The 20,708-nt window shown below is 39.4% G+C and overlaps 1 protein-coding gene across 4 annotated transcripts; it reads left to right on the forward strand.

Moving 5' to 3' along the window:
• Positions 1-1,226: 1,226 nt before the first annotated feature.
• timmdc1 (translocase of inner mitochondrial membrane domain containing 1) lies at positions 1,227-18,154 on the forward strand. Of its 4 annotated transcripts, none has more exons than XM_066706987.1 (9): positions 1,231-1,328; positions 3,613-3,757; positions 4,292-4,554; positions 5,133-5,298; positions 6,953-7,041; positions 8,693-8,760; positions 8,855-8,933; positions 14,012-14,122; positions 17,947-18,154. In XM_066706987.1, exons 3-9 carry the CDS (start codon positions 4,316-4,318, stop codon positions 18,110-18,112), a joined length of 918 nt encoding a protein of 305 aa, XP_066563084.1. In that variant the 5' UTR covers positions 1,231-1,328; positions 3,613-3,757; positions 4,292-4,315; the 3' UTR covers positions 18,113-18,154. The 4 variants fall into 4 exon arrangements, with proteins under 4 accessions (XP_066563085.1, XP_066563084.1, XP_066563081.1 ...); XM_066706984.1 differs by having other exon boundaries at positions 3,613-3,719; XM_066706985.1 differs by lacking the exon at positions 1,231-1,328 and adding an exon at positions 1,370-1,513 and having other exon boundaries at positions 3,613-3,719.
• The last annotated feature ends 2,554 nt before the right edge of the window (positions 18,155-20,708 follow it).

Raw genomic sequence — 20,708 nt, forward strand, 5'->3', positions numbered from 1 at the left:
TGCTCAAGAAAGCACATGTACAGGCCCGTCTGAAGTTTGCCAATGAACATCTGAATGATTCAGAGGAGAACTGGGTGAAAGTGTTGTGGTCAGATGAGACCAAAATCGAGCTCTTTGGCATCAACTCAACTCGCTGTGTTTGGAGGAGGAGGAATGACCCCAAGAACACCATCCCCACCGTCAAACATGGAGGTGGAAACATTATGCTTTGGGGGTGTTTTTCTGCTAAGGGGACAGGACAACTGCACCGCATCAAAGGGACGATGGACGGGGCCATGTACCGTCAAATCTTGGGTGAGAACCTCCTTCCCTCAGCCAGGGCATTGAAAATGGGTCGTGGATGGGTATTCCAGCATGACAATGACCCAAAACACACAGCCAAGGCAACAAAGGAGTGGCTCAAGAAGAAGCACATTAAGGTCCTGGAGTGGCCTAGCCAGTCTCCAGACCTTAATCCCATAGAAAATCTGTGGAGGGAGCTGAAGGTTCGAGTTGCCAAACGTCAACCTTGAAACCTTAATGACTTGGAGAGGATCTGCAAAGAGGAGTGGGACAAAATCCCTCCTGAGATGTGTGCAAACCTGGTGGCCAACTACAAGAAACGTCTGACCTCTGTGATTGCCAACAAGGGTTTTGCCACCAAGTACTAAGTCGAAGGAGTCAAATACTTATTTCCCTCATTAACATGCAAATCAATTTATAACTTTTTTGAAAATGTGTTTTTCTGGATTTTTTTGTTGTTATTCTGTCTCTCACTCTTAAAATACACCTACCATTAAAATTATAGACTGATCATTTCTTTGACAGTGGGCAAATGTACAAAATCAGCAGGGGATCAAATACTTTTTTCCCTCACTGTAATTCTGTCAGTGTTTGTCTGATAGTCCACACTGGATGTGTCAACACCGTTAAAGAGTTCACAAAACAGATTATGTAGGTATTCAATGCAAAAAATTGATTACACCCGAAAGTTATGTGGCACTTTGTAACCATTTTCTTGAACTTCGCTGTTTGGTCTGTATCTCAGAGATTATTTGAGCCAGAACCACCCTTGTCAGCATCTTTACATCTGTCAAAATCCTATGCACAAGTAAGTATGATTTTATTCAAGGCCATCTGAGGAATGGGAACCATCTTATTTCTGCAGAATTGTGCAGTTATTCTCCCTCCTGTAACCGTTTTATTTTTTTGACCTGCACATTTGGTCCTCCAACAGTAGGTGCCGCTGTAACACCTAAGGTACATGTTTAATCGGACTGAAGCCTCGTCTTTCCCACCGAGAACATGCTTTTGACATTGCCGGGATCTCAGGAAATTGTTCGAAGCAGGTACGGAAAATGCAGCGTATTATTGTCTGTGCTTTGTATACTCATTCAATTGTTTGCCTCAGTTCAAGGTCGATGTACAGTGTTTGTTACATGATCGCAGGGTTGTCTTCAGTTCGGTGCAGGTCAGCTGTACACATCGCAACCTTGATTTTAATCAGAATTTGCATGGTCCACATCACTGAAATGTAAGGTTTATTTATAAGTATATACAGCGTTACCGGTAGTATTACCAACTTTCTATAATACGGACGATCTGTTATTTTATACTTCTACTACAAACCACAACAGTTATAATCAGCATCATCAGATTCATCTATTTGTTCAGTGTTTTAAATGAAACTAATGCATGTGATTGGATATGCCCAGTTTAGTTATTTTCAATGCATTGTCATGATAATTACAGTTGCTTTCGTTAGCCAGTATATAATTCGTGCATTTTCACTTACTTAAAGATGGTTGAAACCTGGACAATATTGATTGAGTGTAACCTTTTATATAGCTACCGTTGATTCCTCTATTTCGTGGAGAGCTCTAGCGTATAATAATAATATCCGATGTAATAATAATGCTAAAGAAAATCTCAACATTAATTTGCACAAAGAAAAATCAATACAATAATTCCTTATGCAGAACTTTACACACGCTTTATATTAGAATATTCCAATCAATGCAAGTTTAATAAATCTGTCACCTTCTGGTACTTCATATATTTCGCAAATTAAAAAAACAAAATGCACTGATGTGTAATTGGTCAATGGATACCAACACGACACGAGACTAAAAAATAATAAAAAAACATTTTCGAATGAATTAATATAGTTGCATTAGAATTATTATAATTGTTTACACATATTGAAAAAGTTTTCTTTATGAAGGTGACTTATTACGTGCTTAATATCCAATGAAACGTAATAAATCAGCAACCACTGTATCCTATCCTCTAGCCATGTCACTGAAGCTACACACATAATCCTCCCTGTCAGAGACATTTTTCATTTAATACCTGCTGCAGGGGGTCACAGAAAATAAAAACAGGTTAAAAATCACAAGGATAAATGGGACCCTTTTAAAATTAGTTTTAGATGCAGTCAATTTGAGATGAAGTGAAGGTTTGGAGAAACTAGTTTTAAGCCTATCAACAACTAATGTGTGCCACATCTAACTTCAGTGTAAAGTTACACATTTGAATTGGGTCAAAATAAAGGGTCTTTCCCCTGGCTTTGTAGTAGCCTATACCTCCAGAGTTTACAGAATATAGGTAGATGGTTTCATCTATAACTATCCACTTGAAACAAGTCTTGAGTTTTTCCATATTAATTTCATTTAACTTGTAGTTTCAGATCCCCATTCATGAAGTGGTAGCTCACTACAGAAAACTGACAGCCAATACTGATGTTAATAATGGGAATTTAACACAAATCAGTGAACTGAGGATCCCATAATAAAGACAATTTGGGAAATCCAAGTTAAGCCCTTTATGAGGAAAAGAAAAGCCATTTAAACTAATTAAGTAGACCAGAGCAACTCAAGCTACACACCGTATAACCCAATGTTTGCCAACTCCCTACTTACTATGTTTTTTTTTTTTAAATGTAACTAGTAATGGAAGAAATGTATTTTATAATGTGTACTGCTTTAATTTTAACACACATAAGTCTAAGACCTAAATCAAGGAAATAGCAAGGTTTTAGGCTATATATTAGGGTTTCCTAATACTCCCCTCAAATTATGACACTCTAATACAGTGGTTCAGGAACTGTTTTGCCGAACCTTACTTGTTTTAGATTGCCTTGGAATAGTTCTCGTATTGTCATATATTTGAATGTACGTTTAAACGTTTAATGTTTAGAAGCTGACATTGGTGAGGTTCTCATATTATGGGTCCTCGTCCTTTTGAATGGTTGCCTAGAAGCAAAACAGTGATGTGCTACAGTCTGGGAATGCTGTTACATTTAGCCAAGTGACAGTAAAATTCAACATTTTTGACTGATGTGCAACTAACATTAGCAGGCACACTGTACTTACAACAGATTGTTTCTTATTTCTTCTAGTGCAGTGTAAATATTGGCCATATCAAAGTATTGAAAGGTATCTTAGACTTTTGAAAAACACCAAACTTTGGATTACCTTTAAAAAGTTTTTTTTTTCTCTTAATAAGGAAGTACAAGTGATCTGAAAAACTGCTGTATTACACATGACTTGTTGTTGGCACTATGTTTTTAGTAACACAGATGTATTTTGTCTGAGCCTCGCTAAAATGCTGAACAATTCTTAATATTTTAAGTTCCATCACAGTGGCTTTCAAAGATGTCAGCTTGCAGTGTGTCTCCTCAAGCCTGCTACCTGTCTTCTATTTTTCTCACCATCTGACAGCTCTTCTGTTGCACTCAGGTGACTGCAGCCTGCATCTCACACACCCTTGCACTAATGTAAGCTGATTTCTTAAAAGTGAATGGATTGAATTCATACATGTCACATTTGGTCAGGATGTGACTAGTCACAAGACACATTACAGGCATGAGATGTAAATGATTGTGACAACACCTTGAGATGTTGACCACTGTATATCGGAAACCTTTAATGAGCTTCCAGATAAACATCTCTAAATGTAGGGCGCCATGTTCAAATGAGAAGACAAAGCTCGGGTTTCTGTTCTTTTTTCTTTGCCTGATTGAAAAGCATTTCACTGACACAACCCACACAATTAAGGAACCTTTGCACTACAATGTCTGGTCACACTAGTGTCTGCACTAGACATAAAAGCCATCACAGGGGTTGGCACTCCCCTTCACTGAGTAATGAACTCAAGCTTGGCTGTGTTCAGTATTAGACTGCAGCACAACTGTGCGGAGAATCAGCAACAGCTGCTGTGGAGATTTTGTTTGTTTATTGGTTTAGCGTTTTAATATTTTGTCCAAAAGGCATTAAAAAAATACTGCAAAAAACTCCACACTGTCTTGCAGGGTGATTGAGCTTGTTGATGCGTGATGGATCGTGGAAGGCCCCAGGCAAGCACATCCCAATGTCTCCGAACAGATCAACTCCCAATGGGCACCTTCTGCAACAGGCTCCTGCGGGGCTTCTTTCCCTTGCCATACGTCCTTGCAGCTGATGGTCCGGCCTCTGAGTCTTCAGTAGATAGCCCTGCCCCACTGTCACGGTACATTGGCAAGCCAGAGCTACCAGACACTGGCTGGGATCGGATTAAGGAGCTCTTTGACAGAGAGTGAGTGTCGTCTCAATTGTCTGGTTCTCAAGCCTAATACATAATACAATCTGCTGTAATAACTGCACTTTTTGCAGTGGGGTTAGGGGGTTGTTTAGACATATACCGTAAGGTTGAGGACAATGGGTTTCAGGACTGGAAGCAGTTTGAATCATCGGACTGAAGCTTTTGAACCCTTGGTCAGATATCCGTTTTATTTCAATGTCATTCCCTATAGATAGAGCCTGACTAGACATACTTCTATAGATCCTGCACAAGACTACACCCGTACAAATGTAAATAACACAACTTTCTACATATACATCTGTATATTAATAAATTAGGTTTTCACCCATCTGTATAAAAACTTCACCCCACACTCTTCTCTATTTGCTGTATAACATGTAAAACTGAACCAAACTTTCTCAACACCTTGAATACTACACTCACTCTTTCCCAACTGCTCAGCTAGAGAAAACCCCTCTCTTTTTTTGGCAGCCTTTTCAGGTTGATGTGCTTCTGCTGTGGCATTTTCATTATAACAACTTGGCTTAAAGTGATCAGAGATCCTGTAACCCTGATTGTTGTTGTGTTTCCAGTGAGATGCAGGCTTATTCAGAGGAGATTTCCCTCATCATTAAGAGCGGATTGACCGCAGCAATGGTGGGGATGGTGTACGGAGGCATCCCAGCAGCCAGGCATGCCAAAGAGCGCTACATCCAGCAAAGCCAAGCGGAGGTGTACCAGCACAGAATGGATGCTGTGGTGAGGACCTCTTACTGAACCACAGTTCAAAGGTCAGCCACCGCAGTATTTCTTAAAGAAATCACAAAAAACACTTTTTAATTTCCAGAATAAAGAGTGTTGTTTGTTTGCTTTATATCGAACTGGAGCTCTAATGAGAATAAATGTCAAAAAGTGCTAGCACATCTCCACACATGCACTTTATTATTAATAATATTATTAGTATTAGTCTTATTATTGTGCTTTGTTGGAGTGTTGTTTCAGAGAGGTGGGGTCAAAATGCTCTGCTTTGCTACCTGCGTGTGACGTAACCCAGGAAGAGTTCAGGCGCAGAGAAGAGCATGCCTTCAGTGACATTTCAGCAGGATGGACATCCATTGATGCAAAAAGAATTAAAAGCATAGCTCCAGAAAATGAAATAATAATAATAGGAAATAGAGTGCTTTTTAATACTTATTTTTCTTAAGAAATGCTGCTAAGTTGGCCTTTTAGCTTTCAGTTCTATAATCACTGCAACCACAGAAATAATTCAGATCTTTCTCAAAACTGAAATTCCTCATACATGCTTTTCTTTAAAACGTAACTTTCTCTGCTCAAATCTGAGTTTATTATTTTCATATTTGAATGCTTTGTACCTTTATCTGAGTGCAGGGCCAAGCATTGTAGGCATGATCCAGAAGTTTGTTCACGCTGTCATGATGGAATCACACAATACTGTGTTCATGATGCAGAGACAGGTCTTATTGCATAACCTTTTATTCCAAAGCATACAAAAGAATGAATGCTACCTGAAATGTCTATAACAAAGGCCTGTCCTGTCTGTTATTCATCTTTAATAAAGATGTAGTTTAAGATGCAGTTTTTGACACCAATGCATTCTAATTTTACCCATTTAATTGTTTGAGTCTTCAAAGTATCACAGTTTGCTCATTATTGGAATTATGTAGCAATAACTGTTGCTTGTTAGCAGAATTAGCTCTCCACTTTAATGTGAAATATCTTCTATCTCCTGATTCTATATATCTCTGTTCTGAATTTGGATCTTTAGCAAATAAAAAAAAAAAAAAGATGAAAATGGTATGACTATTTATGTCAGTGTTTTGCCATGAAGATTCTATTTACAAATTATGCCTGTCTAAGACATACTGTGACACAGATTCCTATAGTTTTAGCTCTGTTTTCTTACCCAAGTAATTCTAACAAAGTGGCACTGTGGGTAAAATTGGCATTTCATTACTCTGACAGCTGTGCTGCTCTGTCTCCCCCACTACAGTTTAAAGAGATTACTTTTAATTAAAAGCAGTAATTCACAATTAGGTGATGCGACATCAGAGCTGTACGATTTCACTAAGATATGGACATGGATTGACAGTGCAAATTGGGGCAGCAGTAAGGTACTTTACCTAGATGTCTCCAGTAAGCTCTGTGGTATAAATGGTTACAAATATAAATTTTATATATATAGCATAGCCCTGGATAAGGGTGGCTGCTAAGAAAATAATAATAAATAATAATAATAACAGCCAACAGAAAACTAAAGATTATAGCTGACAAAACTGAGTTCACTACTTCTCAGACAAACGGGTCAACAATGCTGGGGAGTGGTGTCCTGGCACAGTCATGATAAGATGGGAAAGGAAGCCTGGCTCATGTGTGATTCTGTTTCCCCCACCAGAGGTCAGCGCACAACGCAGCGATCCGCGGTTTTATCCGGTACGGCTTGCGCTGGAGCTGGAGAGTCACTGTCTTCGTCACCCTGTTCAAGTGAGTGGGCAGGGTGTCCCAGCATGCAGTTGTACAGTAGTTTGGAGCAACACCTTATAAGAGCAACAGTGGCTTGTGAGAAACATTGCCCCAGGGAATGTTTCCCCTGTGATGAATTATCCCCTGTGGTTATTATATTGCGAGAAGCTGAGAAAATGCCAGGAAATAACTTAAAGAGAGAGGTAATCTGTGACTGTCAAGCTTTGGCGCGCTAAATCAAAACACACGTTAGTTACACAGAAGTGTTCACAGACTGTATAGTTGTTTTCCCAGTTACTTCTCATATTTGCTTGTTCATGAAACGTACAAATGAAATGTGATACATTTACAACATTAACTTGGTTAATATGCAATGTTTAATTCCTTTAAAGTCTGATAATAATACCTCATCATCATCATCAACTGTTGTAGAGCGCAATTCATGTCAAAAGACATCCCAATGCACTTTACATAAACATTAAAAACACTACGTACACATTTGATCAATTTTTTTAATATAATTTTTTAACATTTGTCTAATAATAAGTAGAGAAGTACATCTCTAATCTCAGAGTGGTGAAAATTCCATAATTTGGGGGTATATAATGCTAAACACATGATCTTTGAGAAGAGAATCTCTTTAGTAAAGTACAACTATAGTACTTGTATTAAGATATGCTACTTTCCCAGTTCATTAATATTATCATTTTCTTTCTGGACTATATATATATTATCATCCTCATCATCAGCTTATATCGATCCACTACTGGATGAAGGCGTCCCCCAGATGTTTCCACTTGCTTCGATCTACAGCTTCTCTTTTCCATATCACAGCTGCAAATTATTTGATTTCATCTTCCCATCTTTTTCCATTTCTTGGGATCCATTAGATGGATCCTTTGTCCATCTTTGATCCGTACTTCTTGCAATGTGTACGGCCCATGGCCATTTTAACATATTAAATAATGAAATAAATGACTGCAATTATTGTCAAAGCATCGTTAGAAGCTGTCACTTTGATTTTCATTCTGCTTCACAATGTCCTGGAAAGATGCCAAGGAGGGACATGGAAAGGTGACACTTGCTGTTTATGTGTCTACGGGTGACCTTGACAAAGAGCCAGATCATACAGTATTACTGTTTTGTTGCTACCGTCAAGAGCCCTGAGGGACAATCTGTCACAGTGCATGAATTTCGGCTGGTCAGTGTGCCATCATGAGACACAACCTGAAAGTGAGGTTTATTTGTCAAATCCTTTGTTTGCTGGTATGTTGCCGAACGATAAGAATCTCGCCTCTGGTGTGTCTTTCTGAATTTCTACATTCATGTCATTCATTTACCCAAAATATTCTCACTTTTAAGAACCTCGCTGCAAAAACTTCTCAAATGATTTCCTCTGGCAGGGTTTATATACCTGGTAGACAAAAAACTTGATTCATTTACACAGTCCGTCAAATCTGATAATACAGGTAAGCAAGATAATTAAACAAATTACCATTTCTTATATTAGGGATTATTTTCTTATAATTCTGGTTGTTTTCAAATAAACTTGAAAGATTAAAATTTTTACTTTGTGCTCTCTTATATTATCTTTGATAATATATTTTTTCCCTGTCCTGTAAACACTGCTGTGTTTAACTTTTTACTGTTGACTCTTCTTCTTATATTGCAGCACTGTGAGCACTGGCGTGTCTGTATACAGGGATAAATTCGTCCTCAGTCACTATGCTGCTGCAGGAGGTGAGCGGAAATAGAGTTGGTCAATTGAGCACGTCTTTGTAATAGTGAACTTGTAGACTCAGATAAATACTTATGTTGTGTTTCTTCTCTTTAGCCATTACAGGGGGCTTGTTTAGGCTGAACCTGGGTATTGGTGGCATGGTGGCTGGCACAGCTATTGGGGCAATACTTGGGTAAGTATACGCACACGGGCTAATTAGTACACAGGACACATGTCACCTTACAACAAATATAATAATATTAATATAATGGGTTCACAAACTCATAGCACCTTTTATGCAAGACAGTTACATATATGAAAGGTCAAGGTATTGAATAATTTCAAACAAACCTGGAACAAGGGGAGATTGGGGGGAGATTATAGACAGAAGTGTGTGAAAAATGTTGTTTTGAAATTAGGTGTGTCACTAACACATTCGTAACTATATAAAGCAGGTATAATAACCCAGTAGTCTGACATTTCCATGTATTTTTTCTTTCAGCTGGTTTAATATTTGAATCTTCTTACGAATTTCAGGACTGACCCAAAATAGTTTGCTACTGAATTTGTGATTATTACGTTTTAATCACAAATCACCTGGACATGCATAGACTGGGTGTGTTTAAAATTTCTATAAATACGCTCATAATAGGCAGGAGGTTTTTAAGCCAGGCATGTACAGTCTGTTCCTCCCAACATGCTGGGGAATGCTGAAATTCAAAATCCATTGATTGTTAAGGCTTGTAGGTCAAGCATGCTTTTTGGGAAACATAGAAATGTATGCATTTGTCTCAAAAAAGCATTAAGAATAACTTGTAATAAGATGTCAGCAACTGCTGCCACGGTCCCCTGAAAAGACCTCGATTGTAGGAAAATGCAGGTTGGATAGTATTGCTTCTCTGTACCTGTCCCTGCTTTATTAAAAAAAAAAAAAAAAATGTTACATTGTTTTTCCACATTGCCTTTAAAAGGATTGTGAGTGTTTTAAAAAGTGCTGTACACAGTCCTTAACTAACTGGCACAATTGTAAGTGTTGCTAAGGCTGGCAACTTTAGTACATCCCATTTTAAATGTTACACCCCATTTGCACAAGATCCAGCCCTTTTTTTTTTTTTTTAAGAAACACCCAGAATTAAATATTAATTAACAGCTTAACCGTAAAGACAAATCATTTACACAAAACAGTTCTGGAAAAGTCATTGCGCTTGTTTAGTATGTCGCCCCACCATTTCCAACTCGCTTGCAACACGTTTCACACCCCGTTCACATTTGAGATTGAGGCCGGCCCAGGGCCGCCTTAACTCAAATGTGAACAGGGTCAAAGATTTAAGGCGGCCCTGGGCTGGGTCAAAACTAGTCCCGCTTTTTGACTTGGCCTAAGTCTTTTGAGGCAGCCTAACTGTGAATGTGAACACGCCGGGCCCTGGGCCGGGTGGAAAGTGTCAGCGTGTCTGAGTCAAAGAGACGCAGAATAAACACAGGCACCGAAACAGCTCACACACTGCACAAGTCAAACAGTATTGTCTCTATATTGTTTGAATGTCATATCGATCTATACCCTTAAATGTACAGATACATTTCGCTAGCTCACATCTTTATATATATTTAAAAAGTCTAGGCTAAGTAATGAGTTATAATGATGTAAACAGTTCAAAATACTCGGTCGATTAAAATAAAAGTGTGTAGCTGGTAAACTAGCTATGGTTTGTTCTTGTACTAAGTATGATTGAAGTCTGAATTTTAACAGTATGCATTTTACACGTGAAAATTGCATTGTGAAATTGTGAACGGGATCATAACTTTATTAATTATCCGAATTTTGCATTTAAACTATATAAATTTAACCGAAGCAGGTTTCCATTCAAATCAATGCATTTTAAAACGAGACCATCTATTTACTATCCAATCGAAACGTGATTATATTGAGCTGAGCAGTACAATTACAAATGCCGGCGTTGGAGGTAACAACTGGGACGATGCAGAAATTAAAGCGCTGCTTACAATGTGGATGGAAGATAAAGTTAAAACAGAAACCGCAGGAAGTGCACAGCGCTGCTGTCTGAGGATATAAATATAGACGCATCACAGAAGCCTTCTTTCGATGCATACGATTGCATACTAATGCATATAATTTCTTGTGATTTAATGTAGATGTCCTACTAAATGTGCTTCGCTTTCGGGTGAATTGTATACAGCAATTTTTTAATTATTTTAGAAAGCTTCGGCTGCAAAGGGTTAAGATTACTTTAAAAGAAAAGATAGAACCAAACAATAGCATATATACATCAATATTAATAAATTGTGATTATAAATATATCGCATACACCTGTAAGCAGACCTAATATGTCATGCGTCACTGGTTTGTTTGAACAGATTTTTTTGATTCCCGGCATGCATTTTGTTTAGGCCTCCTTTTCGCCCACATATGTGAACGCACTTAGGCCTCCTAAAACCGCAAATGTGAACGGGATCTCTAAAAAACGCTGGACTAAATTTGAGGCAGCCCAGGGCCGGCCTAATAAGTGTGAACGGGGTCTTGGGCTCTTAAAACATGAGCAATCTATTAGTACACTTTAGCCCTGTATGTCTTCTATCCTCCTCGCTCTCACTGTCCTTTACAGTATGTGAAATCCATTTTTTCTCTTGCTTCATCTGTCAGGCCTAGCCAGCAACAGATTTGCATTGGCAGGGTTAAAGAATAAACATCTGAATTGATTAGATTTGACAGGATCAGTCTCGACAGGGAGAATAAATATCACTTCACGCACTGTATCTGTGTGCTGCTTCAGTGTATGGGTCGTAATGTCAAATTGTATTGTCAGTGAACTTTGCAGATCAATCTATGATTGTATTTAAAATGACTGACCATAAATAGCTTTCTACTTGTAGGCCTATACACATATCTTTCAAATGTACTCAATGGGAAAATCTTTATACATAACTTTATACATATTTGTTATGTATAAAAATCTGCAATCATGCATGAAAAAGGTCTACTAATTTAACAACTTTCAGCTTTTTTTTTTTTTTTTCTCTTTGCCTTGATCAGGAAATAAACTCCTAACTTTTGCATAGAATTCTGCCCCTTGTTTGTAATGGTATTCAGCTTTTTTCCCGATCAGCTGATTCAGTGTCTATAATTTGTTTCCGTCATTGCTGTTGTAATTGTGTTTAATTCTCTCTGGAAAGTTTGTCTGAACATCTGCCGAAAGGGTTCAGGCTGTCAGTCTCCCGGGACCCACAGCTCAGAGCCCCTGGATTATAGTCTCTCTTACTTGCCCTCCTTCTCCTACTGCCAGGCTGTCTTTGATGGTATCTAGTCATTTGTAGCCACTCCCCTCTACAAATGGAGTAGCTGCGAGCACTCTGGCAGCCAGCTGCTACCCCCCTGCTCCCCCTCCCCCATCCGCCTTGTGCCCTTCTGGCTCACAGCTGCACCCCTGGCTCCACAATGCGCAGTCAGCTTTCTCTGCCCCCCAGATAGCAAATTAAGGCCCCTGTCAGAGGATGTTTGGAGGCTACCTCCCATGACCTCTTCTTGAGGGCAGTCCCTAGAAAAAAGGAGTCCATGTGTGCTGCAGAAGGGTGCATTCTGGGAGAAAGTTGTGGGAGAAGCAGCTGCAGCTTGCAAAGTTGTTTCCCTAGTGTGTCTCTGTGTGTGTGTGTGTGTGTATCATTGTATTTTTCCCTGCCCTGTGGTGCATTTCGTAGCTTTCACTCCAACCACAGTGAGAAGGAGCAACATTTTACACAATAAAAGGAATATCCACAGATATTCTGGCAATCCTGGCGCAGCTGGGGTGTATACTCAGGCTTGGTTGTCATTAGGGGATGGCAGAACACATAAGGAAAGTAGCTTCGATCTCTGCTGCTTATGAGGAAGCCAGGGAATATGCTATGGCAGCATATGTATTTCAGTAGGTCGGCCACTGCTAGACCTGTGTGGCTTAGATGGAGCAAGACCTCTTTTTGCACCTGGTGCCTGGTGGTTGTTAATTATCCCAGTCACATCCACATGTGGAAGAATAGCATTAGCTGTCTTTCAGAGTTTTTACACCACAAGGCTAAAGCTGAAGTTGATGCTGTTGTACCGGATGTCCAGAGAAAGAGGAACTGAGCTGCACGCTGTGATCTCAGACATGCATTTATGCAGTGCGAGAGTGTACACAACCCTAACGCAGAACATTTATAAGAAACCTAATAAGGGATTGTGTGTTATTTAAATATACACTGAGTAAAAATATAAACGCAACATGGAACAATTTCAAATATTTTACTGAGTTACAGTTCATATAATGAAATCAGTCAATTGATTCAATTCAGTCCTAATCTATCGATTTCAACTCTCATGTTTTGAGGGAGGATGCAGTTGGCATGTTGGCTGCAGGAATGTCCACCAGAGCTGCAGTCAGGTCAAGACCAAGGTGAGGATGATGAGCCGCAGATGAATTTCTCTGAGTTGGTTTCTGACAGTTTGTGTAGAAATTCTTCGGTTTGTGCAAACCCAGTTTCATCAGCTGTCTAAGTGGCTGATCTCAGACAATTTTGCACATGAAGAAGACAGATGTGGAGGTCCTGGGCTGGCGTGGTTACATATGGGCTGCGGTTGTGAGGACATACTGCCAAATTCTCTAAAATGACTTATGATCGAGAAATGAACATTAAATTCTCTGGCAACAGCTCTGGAGGACATTCCTGCAGTCAGCATGGCAATTGCACGCTCTCTCAAAACTTCTGTGGCATTGTGTTTGTGTGACAAAACTGCACATTTTAGAGTGGCCTTTTATTGTCCCCAGCACAAGGTGCACATGTAATGATCATGCTGTTTAATCAGCTTCTAGATATACCACACCTGTCAGGTGGATGGATTATTTTTGCAAAGGAGAAATGCTCACTAACAGATGTAAACAAATTGATGCACACAATTCAAGACTAATAAGCTCATTGTGCATATGGAAAATTTCTGGGGTCTTTCATTTCAGCACATGAAACATGGGACCAACACTTTACATGTTTCATTTATAATTTGGTATAGTATATTTACAAATAATAGGATTGTTTTTTTTTTATTTCTTTTTCTTATGACATTGGACTGCAGTACAGTTTCTGAAAGGGCAACTGGGTAGGGTCTGTTATTTTGAATGATTTAAATACAATAAAAAAAAAATCTAATTTAATTGAATCTGATGTCAGTGCCTACCGTATTTAGTAGTATCTGCCCCCTGCTCCATTAAAAACATCACCACTGCATAGAGTTCTGTCTTGTTGCAGAATTCCGGCCGGGGCTCTGATAATGGCCATGCAGAAGATGGCAGGAGAAACCCTCAGAGAGCGGAAGAGGAGGGAGCGTCAAGAGCTGTACGAACTCAAGCTGGCGGAATGGTAAGGGACATCATTCAATTAGAAATGTCTTGCCTCCCACTTGGGTCTCGCCATCGATCCATATCGTTGTGACGACGTCTGCTTACTCACGTGATCAAGGTGGTCCTCTCGGTCCTGTTGCCGTGACAAATAGACAAATTCCGACAGCGCATTGAAGCCAGTTTCATGCAATAAGGTCTGGTTTTGTGATTTTGGATGTCTTTGGCTTTGTAGAGCACATAGGATGCGTGTGTTTGCTGTGCGGCGGAGTGCAATGTGTGTGCAACTGACCGTATGAAGCACCGAGAATTCGCTAGCCATCCGTACATTGGAAGTGTGGACGAAAACTTTTGCAGAACGTATTCACTCTTTACATATGAATAATCACCTAGTCTGTTTTTGTTATGTAGGAATTTTTCTTTTCTTTTTTTTTCTTTTTTTTTTTTTTTTTAAGATGGGGTCATGCCCAAGATAAGTAACTTTACTTACAGTGCATCCGGAAAGTATTCACAGCGCTTCACTTTTTCCACATTTTGTTATGTTACAGCCTTATTCCAAAATGGATTAAATTCATTATTTTCCTCAAAATTCTACAAACAATACCCCATAATGACAACGTGAAAGAAGTTTGTTTGAAATCTTTGCAAATGTATAAAAAATAAAAAACAAAAAAAGCACATGTACATAAGTATTCACAGCCTTTCCCATGACACTCAAAATTGAGCTCAGGTGCATCCTGTTTCCACTGATCATCCTTGAGATGTTTCTACAACTTGATTGGAGTCCACCTGTGGTAAATTCAGTTGATTGCACATGATTTGGAAAGGCACACACCTGTCTATATAAGGTCCCACAGTTAACAGTGCATGTCAGAGCACAAACCAAGCCATGAAGTCCAAGGAATTGTCTGTAGACATCCGAGACAGGATTGTATCTAGGCACAGATCTGGGGAAGGGTACAGAAACATTTCTTCAACATTGAAGGTCCCAATGAGCACAGTGGCCTCCATCATCCGTAAATGGCAGAAGTTTGGAACCACCAGGACTCTTCCTAGAGCTGGCCGCCCGGCCAAACTGAGCGATCGGGGGAGAAGGGCCTTAGTCAGGGAGGTGACCAAGAACACGATGGTCACTCTGACAGAGCTCCAGCATGTCTCTGTGGAGAGAGGAGAACCTTCCAGAAGAACAACCATCTCTGCAGCACTCCACCAATCAGGCCTGTATGGTACAGTGGCCAGATGGAAGCCACTCCTCAGTAAAAGGCACATGACAGCCTTCCTGGAGTTTGCCAAAAGTCACCTGAAGGACTCTCAGACCATGAGAAACAAAATTCTCTGGTCTGATGAAACAAAGATTGAACTCTTTTGCCTGAATGGCAAGCGTCATGTCTGGAGGAAACTAGGCACTGCTCATCACCTGGCCAATACCATCCCTACAGTGAAGCATGGTGGTTGAAGCATCATGCTGTGGGGATGTTTTTCAGCGGCAGGAACTGGGAGACTAGTCAGGATCGAGGGAAAGATGAATGCAGCAATGTACAGAGACATCCTTGATGAAAACCTGCTCCAGAGCACTCTGGACCTCAGACTGGGGCGAAGGTTCATCTTCCAACAGGACAACGACCCTGAGCACACAGCCAAGATAACAAAGGAGTGGCTACAGGACAACTCTGTGAATGTCCTTGAGTGGCCCAGCCAGAGCCCAGACTTGAACCCGATTGAACATCTCTGGAGAGATCTGAAAATGGCTGTGCACCGATGCTCCCCATCCAACCTGATGGAGCTTGAGGGGTCCTGCAAAGAAGAATGGGAGAAACTGCCCAAAAATTGGTGTGCCAAGCTTGTAGCATCATACTCAAAAAGACTTGAGGCTGTAATTGGTGCCAAAGGTGCTTCAACAAAGTATTGAGCAAAGGCTGTGAATACTTATGTACATGTGATTTTTTTTTTTTTTTTTTTAAATAAATTTGCAAAGATTCTTTCACGTTGTAATTATGGGGTATTGTTTGTAGAATTTTGAATGAATTTAATCCATTTTGGAATAAGGCTGTAACATAACAGAATGCAGATTCAAAGTTTGCAAAGTTTTTTAGAAGAAATTACTACCAGTGTTGATTTGCTACCTCATGGTTGTGTGCCATGGTCAGGGCCTTTGTGGAAAGTTCTTTATTGGTGGGTCCCACATGGTGTTGATCTCCATTGGTATTGGTTGCTCACCAGGAAGTTGTCAGTGGAGTTATGACTTCATGTTGCTTTCGCTTCTGGAATGTATGGGGGAGATTGACACCTTCCAGACACAAGGTGTTTATTGGACAAAACACACAAAAAGTGTTTCAAAACCATGAAGAATTAAACTAAAATTAACCAAGATCATTAGAATACACAACTGCAATTAGTCTGGCTACACTGTGAGAAAGAGGTTGTAAACAAAGTAGACCCTTTCACAGGTTTCTATTTCTTCTTTCTTTAGGTGACATTTATATAACATTAGCCATGTTTGTGCTGATCTACCACGTCGATCCTTGAAATATATGTATGTCTCAAATGGTTCAATGTTTGTTCAGTCACAGCAATAAGATGAAGAAAAACAACATGATATTATAATCAGTAAATGTTTTTCTTCAAGTGTGTGGTGTTTTATATGTAATTTTATCTGTGGTTACAGTTGGCAGCTATTGAATGGATTTTCCACATAAGGCTGGTTTCCATGGCATTGCAGCAAAATCTTGACAGACAGAACTCTTACCCAAACAAATTACACGCGCTCAAAATGTAACAAACCCTCTATTAGGTTTTTTTAGCCAAGTCACATTGGGAGTGGGAGCAAATTAAATGAAAAGAAACCTAGTCATATCTTGTTAAGCCCACTCTTTTATGATGCTGACCATAATGATTGGTTTAGTGTATCCCAGCAACCGTTAAGTAGTCTTGAGTGTGGAAATGTACGCTATGAAATGCAGAAACAGGTACGAAGATGCAGCTTATGGTTGAAAAATAAAATACATGAATATAAAAGATTAATGTTATTCAATTATAGACAAAAGTGTCATTTTCAGCACACATGGCAGAACTCACTCCCTCAGGCCCAGCAGTGTGATTTAGAATATACATGCTAACAGAATAAAGTGAGAGTACAGTCATTTGCAGGGGCTACAGAATATAGTTAAATTATCAGGCCTTTAAATGATACTGAAAATCCAGGTCCAGGTGGATTTAAAATGTTTAGTATTTAAATATTTGTATTTTGTTAGAAAAAGTACATAACCTCATACAACAACGGTTAAGTTATACATGTATATAAATGTCTCCACCAATCAAAATAAAGATGGTGTTGAAATCGGCTTGGCGTTCATTTTAGTGCTTTTGAACCAGTGAAGTATCAAGCTTTTAAAGAAAACAATAACAAGCTGTTATATGTGGACTGCAGAACAGTAATTATTGAGGACAATAGTTCTCTTCTCAAGTAAATCAGAAAGTCCCCAACAGTTGCTGCAGCTGCGTTTGTCCCCCATTCATAATACTGATATACCACCTTGCAGCTAAACACAAATATACCTTTGTCAAATATTTCAAAATAGTTAGCTAAAGTTTAGTAAGTTATTGTGTGGATGTTGTTTAATAAAAAATAAAAAAGATAGCAAAAGATAACATTTCTAAGCTATACACATTACAATATACTTAAAACTGTAAACAATATATTTTACACACTCCATTGTAAAACAATAAGTACAACTGTTGATCAAATTATACATTATTTACTAGGTTGAGTAGAGGCCTTAGTGTCTTTGTTCTAATAAAACAGTTGCTTTTGTGTACCTAAATAGTTCTCTCTTTTTTTTCCCCCAGGAATGCCAGACTTCTTGTGACAGAGGGCCTCATCGGAGACATTAGGAGTACGATAACAGATGACTCTACGCAGTCGAACTTAGAAAAAATAGATGAACTTCTTAACCTTCCCCGAAATGAAGGACCACTCAGGGACTCAGCAAGAGATGGCGGGCCTAACAAATAAAATATAACAATAAAATAAAAAGAGACCAACGTGGATAAGAGACCAATGTCTTTTTTCTGTCTTTGTTTGTTTTGTATGTTTTTGTCAGTGGACTGACGTGACTTTACTGGCAGGGATTTTAAAAGCGTTTTATGTGGCATCAAATGGTTCCATCTATCATGCTCTTCTCGAATCCTCGGAGATCACTTCTGTTAGACTGACGACAAGCGACGGAGATCATGACTTTGCAAAACTTGAATAAACAGTAGTGTTCAATGACAGGAAGCATCGCCTTCTCTGGATGGTTCTATTGCAAATGACCAGTGCTGTATATCCTGCTGTCATTGGTGCACAGAATAACCCGGGTTAAGCATTTCAACCTTTAGTCCATGCCAAACAAAGATCCACACACAAGCACAGTCAAGCCAATAGAGTAAATTGGTTACTGGCATCATGAGTCTAAATCCTATTTCTGTACATTTGAAGCTTCAGCTTCTCGTCACACTTGCTCATCATAATCTGTTCCAGTTCCAGTATGCCTTTGGGTCTCAGTAAAAAAGGAAGAACTAGGGGCAGGATATGTGTGCAGTTATTACAGCTCATGCTGTCACACCCTGACCCTGTGATTTAACAAGCAAATATTTTTTTTGAAAGCACAACTGCAAGATGAGCTTTTCAATCAACTTACATCCCCATAGATCAGGGACTTATGACATGCCAGTAAGTTCAGGTGTCACCTGGATCATTTTGGTTTGTTTTCTAGTTTGATGGTTCCCCTTTAATGCCAGGGAAGCATTCTTGTGAATTAAATTATTACAAATATGCAGGTAAATCTCTATGTTTTAGAATAAAGTAGTAGAGAAACAATTGATTTGAGTGTGGCAATGAATCCCAGCAAACCATAAGCCCATGAGTTAAGCCTTTTCCATATTTAATTTGTTTCCATACTGCTTGATGTGCTTTTATATACATTTATCGTTTGCTCAAGTTTCCTCAATCTATTCCCAGTGCCAAGACCAAATTACATCTTGGACAAGTAATATTCTTTGTATTTATTTAACTACTGAACTGCGTCACAACAAAATATTCAATACAGATTTCCAGTCAACCTCGATTCCTTCATAATCCAGCTGCAATCCTTCAACAAAACTGTCGTATTTTCCAATGTGAAAATAAGTCCTTTGAAGCTGATTAATTGTAATGTAATAAAACGCACTGCAAAAGTGCTTGGGCAGTCAAGATAATCTAGCAAGGTACTTCAAGTTCCTTGTCAAGCTAGTCTGACCAGCTACAAATTCAACAGGTCAGCATTGTAATGGAAAAGATTAGCAACTGACAAGCTTTGAAGGAACACTCTGAGGTAATGCCATGCCTGTGGTTCCATTCTATTTATTCACAGTTGAATAAACAGACTCATAGGAGTAGTTTTAAAAGGTGTGAATTCAATTAATACTCAAATTTCCATTGAGGCCTGGGGAAACTGGTCTCATCTTACAAAGTAATTTCTGGCTTTTCCCTGCTTTACACACTGGTGTGAGAAGACAGTTTACATTACCTGGAAATTGAATCCAATGAAGAAAAAAATTGAATATACAGTACTGTGCAAAAGTTTTAGACAGGTGTGAAAAAATGCTATAAAGTAAGAATGCTTTCAAAAATAGGCGTTAATAGATTATATTTATCAATTAACAAAATGCAAAGTGAGTGAACAGAAGAAAAATCTACATCAAATCCATATTTGGTGTGACCACCCTTTGCCTTCAAAACAGCATCAGTTCTAGGTACACTTGCACAAAGTCAGGGATTTTGTAGGCATATAGTCAGGTGTATGATTAAACAGTTATACCAAACAAATGCAAATGATCATCAATTCAATATGTTGGTTGAAACACAATCATTAACTGAAACAGAAACAGCTGTGTAGGAGGAATAAAACTGGGTGAGGAACAGCCAAACGCAGCTAGCAAGGTGAGGTTGCCGAAGACTGTTTACTGTCATACACCATGGCAATACTGAGCACAGCAACAAGGTAGTTATACTGCATCAGCAAGGTCTCTCCCAGGCATACATTTCAAGGCAGACAGGGGTTTCCAGATGTGCTGTCCAAGCTCTTTTGAAGAAGCACACAGAAATGGGCAACGTTGAGGACCGTAGACGCAGTGGTCGGCCAAGGAAACTTACTGCAGCAGATGAAAGACATATCATGCTTACTTCCCTTCGCAATCGGAAGATGTCCAGCAGTGTCATCAGCTCAGAATTGCCAGAAAACAATGGGATCCTGGTACACCCATCTACTGTCTGGAGAAGTCTGGTCAAAAGTGGCCTTCATGGAAGACTTGCGGCCAAAAAGCCATACCTCCGACATGGCAACAAGGCCGCAAAGTGACTTAACTATGCACGAAAACACAGGAACTGGGGTGCAGAAAAATGGCAGCAGATGCTCTGGACTGATGTCAAAATTTGAAATATTTGGCTGTAGCAGAAGGCAGTTTGTTTGCCGAAGGGCTGGAGAGCGGTACACAAATTAGTCTCTGCAAGCAACAGCAGTGAAGCATGGTAGAGGTGGAGGTTCCTTGCAAGCTTGCAGCTGCATTTCTGCAAATGGAGTTGGGGATTT

This window comes from Amia ocellicauda, chromosome 6 (genome assembly GCF_036373705.1).
Source record: "Amia ocellicauda isolate fAmiCal2 chromosome 6, fAmiCal2.hap1, whole genome shotgun sequence".
In the NCBI taxonomy this organism is placed as follows: domain Eukaryota; kingdom Metazoa; phylum Chordata; class Actinopteri; order Amiiformes; family Amiidae; genus Amia; species Amia ocellicauda.